Source organism: Ursus maritimus, unplaced genomic scaffold, assembly GCF_017311325.1.
Source record: "Ursus maritimus isolate PB19 unplaced genomic scaffold, ASM1731132v1 scaffold_22, whole genome shotgun sequence".
NCBI lineage: Eukaryota > Metazoa > Chordata > Mammalia > Carnivora > Ursidae > Ursus > Ursus maritimus.
In genome coordinates this window covers 23,835,388-23,845,817 of record NW_024424675.1, presented here as the reverse complement: position 1 = coordinate 23,845,817, position 10,430 = coordinate 23,835,388, and the positions used below count along the sequence as shown (strand labels likewise).

The 10,430-nt window shown below is 46.2% G+C and overlaps 1 protein-coding gene across 1 annotated transcript in view; it reads right to left on the bottom strand.

Moving 5' to 3' along the window:
• Positions 1-2,315: 2,315 nt before the first annotated feature.
• Positions 2,316-10,430, bottom strand: part of CHMP4B (charged multivesicular body protein 4B) — a 51,198-nt gene continuing 43,083 nt past the window's right edge. Inside the window, exons 2-5 of the mRNA XM_008703370.2 lie at positions 7,453-7,630; positions 5,177-5,291; positions 4,002-4,128; positions 2,316-2,559 (exon numbers count right to left, since the gene is read on the bottom strand). Coding sequence (XP_008701592.2) covers positions 2,495-2,559; positions 4,002-4,128; positions 5,177-5,291; positions 7,453-7,630 — 485 coding nt within the window. The 3' untranslated portion in view covers positions 2,316-2,494. The remainder of the gene's footprint in view (positions 2,560-4,001; positions 4,129-5,176; positions 5,292-7,452; positions 7,631-10,430) is intronic.

The following is a 10,430-nucleotide window of genomic DNA, read 5'->3' as shown; positions in this document are numbered from 1 at the left end:
CTCCTGCTTCTAGATCCTGGGTGTGTGATGAAAGGCCATTTAATAACCAAGAGGGACCAAGCCCACTAGGGAAAAGCTAATGTATGGAGGGTGGCAGAACAGAAGGATGCAAAAGTCCTAGTTCTTGAGGACACGGTTGAGCCACTGCCTCAAACCCAGACTCCCCCCCCATGCCCTCGCCTCTCCCATTCAACCCTCCACCAGCCCAAGACGTCTAGTCCTGGGACTATTAGAATGTAAACACCTTGAGGGCAGGGACTTCGCTGCATGCACTCGCAGTGCCTTGAACAATGCCTGGTACACAGTAGGTGCTCAGTAAATATTTGTTGAGTAAGCTCCGAATGGATAAGTAGATGACTTTTCTCTTTATACCAGTCAATTGAGTCATCTGTAGCTTGTAGCCAGGGAATCCTGACACAGTAACTTTTCTCTCCAGGCTGAGAACCTCCTGAAAGCAGGAAAGAGACTGAGCATTACTGAACATTGCAACCCACAGCCTGGCACAAGGACCACATTTAGAGGAATAAACAGTTATTTCTCAGAGGAGCCCCAGACACTGCCCCGAACCTGGTTTCAGGCCTACCAGAGCTGGATAGTTGGGCCTGTGAGTTCCCCTCATCCAGACCTGCGGTGAGAAGCCCCTGAGGCAACCGATGAGAAGAGCTTAAGAATGTTCACTCTGCATCCCCCACATCAAATGATGCCCAGGGGCTACACCAACTGCCCTGAGAGGGCAGGAAGTGTTGCCACTAGATTCTTCTTGAGGTGGAAAGAACGAACTTCTGAGAATAGCCAGACCCAACGTCACCAAAAGTCATGAATTTTCAAGCCACGGTGGTCAAGTCTAATCCTAAGTGTGGCAGCCAGGGTAGATGAGAAACGAGGAGGCACAGGGCATTAGGAACTTCATAGACAGGACCTCCGATGATCTGGTCCTACCCCCTTGTTTCACAGATGGGAAAATGAGATCCAAGGAAAGTGGGCAACTTGCCCCGGGGTACCCAGTGAGGGAAGGCGGTGTTTTGTGAACTCAGGGTGATTGTAATCTTTTTTGGGGGGGGGCAAAGGGAGAAGGAGAGAGAGAATCCCAAGCAGGTTCCACACCCAGCGCTGAAAGCTTAATTGACTGAGCCAGGAGCCCCAAGGTGATTTTAATCTTAAGAGGTTTAGGGATGGGCATTGGAGAAGGGATCCTCTCAAATTCTGCCAATTGGCATGCAGAATTAAGAACAAATGTTCATAGATCCACTTTTTTGAAGAAGGTCCATAGTGTTCATCAGATTCTCCAGGGGGTATAAGACTAAAGAAGAGTAGTGAGAGTGGAAGAGCCTGGGCTAAGGTCACATGGTGAGTCACAGTAGACCTGAGACTACCACTCGTGTCCTAGATTCTTAGTCACTGCCCTACGCTTTCTCTCCATGGGAAAGGCCATTTTCTTCAGTGCACCAATGTACCAGTTGGTTCAATAAGCCAATGCACCAGGTGGGCCTAGTCAGTAGGAAGACCATGGTTTCCAACAGGGGCAGGCTCTGCTGTCCTGAGGGCACTGCCCATGGACACTGACAGAGAAGAACTAGGGAGGACCATGGAACTGCACAAGAACCACTCACTCCTGAACTGTACCCAGAGGGTCCCCAAGTAAGATGAAGGCCATGGATCCATGCCCTCTAGAACTTAAAAACATTTCTAGTAAGATGCACTCTGTTCTTTGGTTCAGATTGTAGATGCAGGTCATGCTCAAGTTTTGTGTAGGTTTCCACAGACTCCACTGGACACCACACTAACCTCGAAAGAGTCAGCTCCCGAAGCAAATGACAGATTGAACACAACAGCAAAGTATGAAAATTAATTGAGATATTTAATAGACAGTGCAAACCATAATTTCATCTGAATATAAATGTATGCACATGTTTCCAATGAGTTATCTATCAGTTATCACAAACAGCAACAAGGACCTTAGAGCTATGTTAGAAAAATGTATAGCTGGGATTTAACTCTACAATCTCACTTGCTCTCAAGAGAATACCATCCATTTCAAATCAGTGTCACAAACTCCAAAAGACCAAGGAAGCAGGAGTAAGGGGTAGGCAGAGTGGTAAACACAGGGGCCAGTACACAGGTGATGGACAGAAATACAGTTCTCAAGGAAACCAAAGTCAGATGCATTATTACAGCTAAGGACAAGGAAAAGCCTATGGCTTTTAAAAAACTTTTCTGGCAGTACCATACAAGTCTTACAAAGAGATGTGCGACAAGTCAACTGACTTAAAAGGACAGAGGCTACATTTTCAGATCATTTCAACTGCAAACGGTCTCCCGCTGGGTGCAGACCATGCTATGCAGAGTGAGCAGTGATGCGGCCCTACTGCTTTGGAGGGAGACTCAGGAGCGATGGAACCTGCCTGCACCATGTCCTGCCTGCCCCGCACACGCACATGCCTGCCCGCTGCACAGGCCACCAGAGTCTGTCTGGGCCCAGCCCGCACTGGACCAGTTACATGGATCCAGCCCAGTTCTCCAATTCCTTCATGTCATCCTCTTCCTCTTCCTTCTTCTTGGCTGTGTGAAGAGAGAAAAGGCTATTTAGGAGGGCTGGTTACAGTGCTCTCAACACATTCTGGCTAAGTGCCAGAGCTGTGCTACATCGTGTCTATAAAACAGCCCTGCCCTTGCACCCAGCCTCATTGCCAGGCTATCGGCAGACTGTTTTTCTGTGCCTGAAAGCTGCAACATAAAACTCCAGATAACGGGCACACATTCCAGGCACCTCCCCTCCACCAGCATCAGGGCCAGGCAAAACAAGAAGAGTCCATCAGAATTCGTCCCAGAGCATTCAAGGAGGGGGAAATCAGGAAGAACCCCAGAGGAGATCTAATCCTTGGCAGCACTCCCCCTCCACTACAAGTGGCTTGAACCACCTCTCCACACCCACGGGTGCCCTCCCCCTTTTAAAAGATTTTATTATTTATTCAACAGAGAGAGTGAGAGAGCACAAGCAGGGGGAACAGCAGAGGGAGTGGGAGAAGAGAGCTCCCCACCAAGCACAGAGCCTGATGCTACAAGGCTTGACCCCAGGACCCTGGGATCATGACCCGAGCCAAAGGCAGATGCTTAACCATCTGAGCCACCCAGGTGCCCCCCACAGGTGCCCCTTAAACAGTGTTTGGGCCCCCTTTGCCTGAACCCACCACAGGCTGCTGACTCAACTTGAGGGGCCATTTCTTCTTGAGGGGGAGGGTAAGAGGACTATAGCCTTGTTACCCTGCTCCCCAGGCTCTCTCTCCACACCAAGTCAAACTTCTGTACCTTTTCTAGAAGTTTGGTGTGGAATACTTCTATCCAAGGGTGAAATTATAGAAGAGGGAGGGGAAAGAAGGAGCAGGCAGAAAGAAATGAAGGTTCTATAGAACCAGGTCTCTAAAAAAGCCAAAGATGTTTCCTTCCCACAGTGGCTACCTCTGAGGCCCCAAGTTTTTGCAGGTGTGCACAGCACAGGATATTAGACAGGAACCAAGATCTTTCCTGGAATTAAACTCTCACACCTTCTCTCAGGGCCTGGAACTTTCTCTTATTTGGTGACATAGGAAAAATCATTCTGGAATAGTGGTTCTCAACGGGGGGGGGGGGGGGGGGGGGGGGGGGGGGTGATGCCCCACACCCTGCAGGGGACATGTGATAGTATCTGGAGACATTTTTGGTTGTCACAACTTGGGGAAGACAGAGCCCAGGGGTGCTGTGTAAACATGTGTAGTACATAAAATAACCCCTCTCCCCTAATACAAACAATTACCTGACTGTGTCAATAGTGCCGAGGTTAAGAAACCCTGTTCTATAGAGAAATGAGGAAAAGACAGGTGATGATGTCTTCGTGGCTGTCATAACAGATCTTCTGTGATTCTCAATCCTGGGCAAACTCAGGACCCAAACTGAGGCCAACCAACCTCAAGATTACCCACTACATGACACTAGGCGTATGTCATGACTGGGTAAGAAGTACTCACTGGGTTTTGATGGTAAGGTTATAGAGGGAACATTTGGTAGAGGGACTGTTTCGGGTCCACTGATTTCCAGCAAATTCTTGTCTAGTTCCTCCTGTTCTAGTTCTTCTAATTCTGCCATGAGCTCATCCTGGTAAAGGAAACACAAGAGTGAGAGATATGTCCCTGGGAATCCTACCTCCTGCAGCAGTCCCTCTTTCCTGATGACTCAGAGGACACACAACCCTTCTAGGAAGGTCGGAAGCAAGATGAACTCCAGGTCCATACTCTGTGACTCAAACCCTAAACATGGTTCTACTGGTGAACATAATACACTGTCAGGCAGTTACAGAGTCTATATCCAGTGTCCTCCACTAGCTGTCAGCATTTTGAGAGAAGGGACTGCATCTTTTCATTCCTCTTTCTTTATCTCAGAACTGGGTATACTCAGTGAATGTTCAGGAATATTTGCTGAATCAAAATTAACTTGACCAAGTCCATCAAATTTCGGTCTGAAAACATGAAGACCCTGGTGCTGGGAGCCATGTCTAAGAGCCACAGGCTGTTTTCTCAGCTATATAGTGGGAATCAGACAGCACAAAGAATTAGGTTCAATGGAGAGGACCTGACTTTCAGAAGACTCAACTCTAACACAGAATGAAATATCTTCAACAGGGCCTGTTACTGTATTTTAAAAACCCAAGAGATTCAAAATCCCAGTTGCTACAGCAGAAACTTGTAGGTGGCCAAGTTCCAGATGGATCCCTCAGGGGTCAGATATAAATGCTCCTTCCTTGGCCTCATCTTTACCTCAAATCAGAGTTGCACAAGGGCAAATCCTGTAACCTTCTGCAAGGAATGGTCACCTCAGCTGCCCCTGCTCTGAGCCCAGGTCCCCCATGAAATGTGTAAGTTAATTATTTATTGAAACCAATTATTGACCTGAAGCCTGCTGAGGGGTCCCAGTGAAGGTCCCTTTACTCAACCTAAACTTCTATCCCAAAGAGTGAAAGCCATTTCTTAAAATCCAGAATTAGGGAGAGTTAATACCACGCCCTATTGATGTCTAAGACTCCGGAGGAATGAGAACTGGTGATTTCCAAACCACACATACCCTGCCGGAGAGCCTTCAACAGCACATCAAAGGGCGGCCCGGGTGTCATTTGTGAAGCTTATGTAAACTGCATGAAACCACTCACCTCATCAAACTCTTCTCCAAATCCTACAGGTTTTGAAATAGCTGTTGAAATCTCCTCTGCAAGTTCTTGCTGGTCAGCAATGTCCTGCATTAACTCATCAACTTTATCAATGTCCCTTTAAATGAAATGGACAGATGTCATATTGGACGATTGGTCTTTGTAAAGAGGGTCTTTGAGGCAGGAACAGAAACCCCACTGCACACAATCTGGTCCCTACCCCTACCCCCTATAATTATTCCCTGTGAGGAATTACTTGTTTGTCTTTATTATCTTTCTCCCCTTTTAAAAGAGAATCACAGAAGCAAGAGGATCAAAGTGTTCTTAGACATCATCTAGTCCAACACCCTAAGGAAATAAGGCTTAGCGAAGTTAGATGCCACATTCATGATCTCTCATGTAAGCTAGTAATAAATATGTCAGATGAGACTAGACGACTTTAACTCCTGAGCCAATAGCTCTTATTCAAGCTCAAGGGCAACTCTGTAACTCTGTACAGTGAAAGATAAAATCCCAAATTACAAAATATAGCTGTGCCACTTGATAGGTCCTTCCCATCTACTCAAATCCACTTATGGCTCCTCTAGTAGGCCCCAAAAGAAAGGGAAACATGCAGAATTACTTTCTGTGCACTGCTGATCTTATAAACATACAATTAATCAGTACTTCAAAGCATGCACAGTGGGTTACTAAGATGTGCTCTGTGCTAGGCATCTTGGAGAACACAGAAATGGAGCAGACGTGGGCCTAACTTAGGAAGCTCAGTTCAATGAACATCTACCCTCAGATAATACCTCACTTATTTAAAGGCTACTTTTTCTGCAACCCCACATTTCTAGAGCAGAGATCAGCAAACTTTTCCTGTAAAGGACCAAACAGGAAATATCTTAGAATTTGTGGGCCATACAAACTGTCATGAACAGTCAACCCTGCTATGTAGCACAAAAGCAGCCACAGACAATATGTAAATTAATGGGCATGACTATGTATCCATGAAACTTTATTTACTAAAATAGGTGGCAGGCCCAAAGGCTACATTCTGCCAATCCCTGTTCAAGAATATGGCTGAGTACTGCCAAGGAAGTGAAAAGGGCTTCAAACACTCCCCAAATATATGCTGCCAAGTCCAAGCACTACAACAAATGCAGAATTTGTTCATGGGAGAGGACCTCATTTGGAACCTAGTGTTACCCTGGCCTTTAATTACAACTGTAACAAGGTTGGTTATCTAGTTTCTTAGGCCACTGTACATGAGAAGTAGTCACATACAGGAAGAATTGCTAAGGTCAGGAACATTGTTTTTAAAGATTTTTTTTAAGTAATCTCTATACCCAACTTGGGGCTCAAACTCACAACCCCAAGATCAAGAGTCACATGCTCTACTGACTGACCCAGGCACCCCAAAAACACTGTTAATATGACAGCCAAAGACTGAGAGCAAGAGAGGAGCCAGAGAATTCCATCAAAAGCAAATATAGGAACAGAGAGATCTGAAGCCCTTGGATGTACCATGCTTTTCAGGACTGCTGACAGCATCAGGAAAAAGACACGAACACGGATTCTAATCCCAGTTCTATCCAAGCTCATCCATAACCCAGGGCAAGTCACCTCCCCTCTCTGGGACACAGCTTCCCCACCTTGATAATCAGAGGCCTAGGTGAGAGGACTTTCTAAGGACTTTTCTAGCTAGAAACTCTGCCCATCACAATAACTCTGAATCACTCAGAAATACTGTTTCATTCTATGAAATCTTCTTTTTTTTAAGTGGGTCCATGCTGGGTTCAAGCCCCAACACAGGGCTTGAACTCACAACCCTGAGATCAAGACTGGTGCCGAGATCAAGCGTTGGACGCCTGGGGCGCCTGGGTGGCACAGCGGTTAAGCATCTGCCTTCGGCTCAGGGCGTGATCCCAGCGTTCTGGGTTCGAGCCCCACATCAGGCTCCTCTGCTATGAGCCTGCTTCTTCCTCTCCCACTCCCCCTGCTTGTGTTCCCTCTCTCGCTGGCTGTCTCTATCTCTGTTGAATAAATAAATAAAATCTTAAAAAAAAAAAAAAAAAAGAGTTGGACGCTTAACCGAGCCACCCAGGCACCCCGAGATCTGCTTCTTTAGGCAACAGGGTACAAAATCCATTTTAAAAGGAGTTCTAAAAAAGAATGCAAATTAAAACAAACTCAGGTGTTTGAATGGATAAATCAATGGGTCGCCCAAGGCCATGTCCTGGGATTGAGGTCCTGCCACATGGATGCCCCCCCTCCACCAGTGGGTAGCCACGTACATGTTGTCGTGGGCAGCCTTCATGGCCTTAGCAGCATAGCCCATGTTCTTGAGCACCTCGGTGTTGGTATTGGCATTCTCCAGGGCCTCCCGCTGAAACTCGATGGTTGATAGTGTGCCATCGATCTGCGCCAGCTGCTTTTCATACCTCTTCTTGCGCTTCAGTGCCTGGAGGGCCGCTGCATGGGGAAGAAAACAGGGTTTGAGAGAGCCTGACACTGAATAGCCTAGAGTTCCCTTGAGTCTTTGCCCTAATTGTAATAAATGCACCTCATTTGTTGCTTCCACTATAACACAGGGTTAATAATCTCTTCTACACAAAGAACACATTCAATTTTCTATGATACTTCACATACTTCAAAGTGCAGCAAAGCACACAAGCTCAAGTTTATACTGTATAGCCACAACCCCACAAATCACAGCATCGAGAGGTACCGAGACAGAGAATGTTTTGAGGACATACTGCTTTAGGTTCAAATCCCAGCTCACAGACTTAGGTGAGCTACTTAGCTTCCCTGATAGGTTCCTTGTGAAGAGTAAGTGAGATAATATGTATGGACACTTAGCACAACTTAAACATAGTGGATGCCAAAAAACAGCACCTCTAATTATTATAAAGCAGCTTTAAAGTATCATTTTATGCCAACTGAATTATAAAAACAATAAATAATAACTATACTAAATACTGGATAAGTGAGGGTTAAAATGCTCTCTCACACATAGCTGACAGCTGTAAGCTGATATACTGATTCTGAGAAGCAACATGGCAACACATAGCAACAGCCATAATGTTGTTCCTGCCCTATGACCCAGTAACTTCCTTCTGGAAATGTGTTCAACAAAAGCAAAAATCCTCATGCCCAAAGATGGTTACTGTAGCATTTTCTATCATAGAAAACACAACACAACTAAAATAAAGACAGAATTCCCTGCTAGGGACAAATCTAGAGTCTGACCCATTTGGTCAAGTCAATGTCATCATCTGTCTATATCTCTCTATGCTTCCTGGCCTGTTAAGGCTGTAGAGATCATCTTGTTCTTAGATCCAGTCAGGGCAGGCAATTTGACCAAGGTGAATCTGTGGTAGAGCAGGAGCCAAAAGCACACCTCCCTACTCACAACCCAAGGTTCCTTCCCCTTACCATCTCAATTTCCCTCTTTGTACCTAAAGGTATCTTCAGTACACATCTTAGATGGGCATCAAAGCCAGAACGAATGGGTCCCTACCTTGGCCTGGATAGCACTAGTCTTAGACACATATGAACACTCATATGCACCCACACACGCTCCACCATGTCCCTGAGCTCCAGCCCAGAGCCATCTCTGGCAGGCTCTCAGGAACATGCAATCATCTCCCTTACAGGGCTGTGGTTTCTCCATATATCACATGAACAGGTCCCATGCTCCTTCTACTCATGCTTCCTGTCAGACTAGGATTGCATCCTGAGAACCATCTGCCAAGGAACTGCAGGTAAGCAGCCCATACTTCCTCTAAAATGAGTAAATAAAGCCACTAGGAAAATTCTTCCAGCCAAAGGATAAAGCACACTAATGAGAAATTGCAAAAAATCTGAAGAACAATGAAATGTGCTTCCTTAAATGCTGACAAGACATTCAACCTGCTATCTCCCTTGCTTCCTGTGTGAATGGCCTATGACCTCAACAAATCCAACCTGTGTCACACCCAGGGTCCCCAAGACTCCTTACTGGACACCTTTACCTGCTAATACCAAGTCATACATGCTATGTAAGTACCTCACAAAACAGAAACCCTTTAAGGTAGAAATGACCACCCCTTTTAGTAGATGAGGAAACAGGTTCAGAGAGGTTACATAATTCAGGTCACCAGGTGGTAAGTGGCAGAGGGGATTAAGCCAAGGGTGGAACCCCAAAGTCCATGCTCTGCCACGCTAACTGTTATGCCTTCCACTTAATGTATACATTAAGACAGGATCCTGCCCTGGAGAGGTCATCCAATCCAGCGGGGAGTGTCAAGGAGACTGTGGGAACACAGAAGAGGGAGTGCGAATCCAACTATGTCATTCCTTTGCTTAAAAACACTCAACAGCTCCCTGTACCCCCATGACCAAGTCTCCACATGGTTTAATATGGCCTGTAAGATTCTGCAAGGGACTGGGACTGTCACCACAGGCTGGGTTTTGGGAGACCTTTGCCATTGACTATCATGGCAGAGGGAAGATATCCTGGTATATAAGTGCTCAGGGCCCGGGGTTGCTTCCTTGTGCCTTCCTTGGTGCTGTGTTACCTTTCCACAGAAACGAACTCAGACATATCCTAATCAACAAATGATTCTCAAGTTTTCTCAGGCCAATGTCCTACAGATGCCTCTTTCCCAGGTCCGCCTCAGCCATCCCCACCACCCATGGCATAGCCCAGCCTATAAAAACTTGTCTGCCAGGTTCATGAGTAAAGCTAACAAGGTGTCTGACTGCCTGCTGTGTGGTGAGCAAGCAAGATGGCTGTGGCAGTCCCATCCACCTTCTCATTTAATCTTCCTGCAGCCAGTCATGAGGCAGAGACCCCAGATCTATCACTAGCAAAGAGACTGGGGATCAGAAAGGTGAGTGGCCCATCCAAGTCATCCTGCTGTTATGTGGAGAAGGGAGGGCTCAACCGCTGGTCTGTGTAAACCCTCAGAATGATGGCAAGTGACACTGGAACAGTTCTCAAGAATAAAGATGGAGATGACACACTGCCTTGCTTTTCATGCCCTGAGTGCAGCAGGACCCTTGATTTTATTCAGTCAGCTACATTCTGATTTTTGTTTTTTTTTCTTCTTTTTCTTTTTTTTCAAGTTTTGTTCTTGTTTGTTCTTTGTTTCCCCAAACCCTTGTGTAGAGGACTGACTTTCAATAAATCGCAGAGAGGGAGCTGTTCTGCTTTGTATGAAACCCCAACCCAGAAGCAGGGTTTCCATGAATGGTTTAGCACGAGGTTCCCCATACATTCTGATTTTTA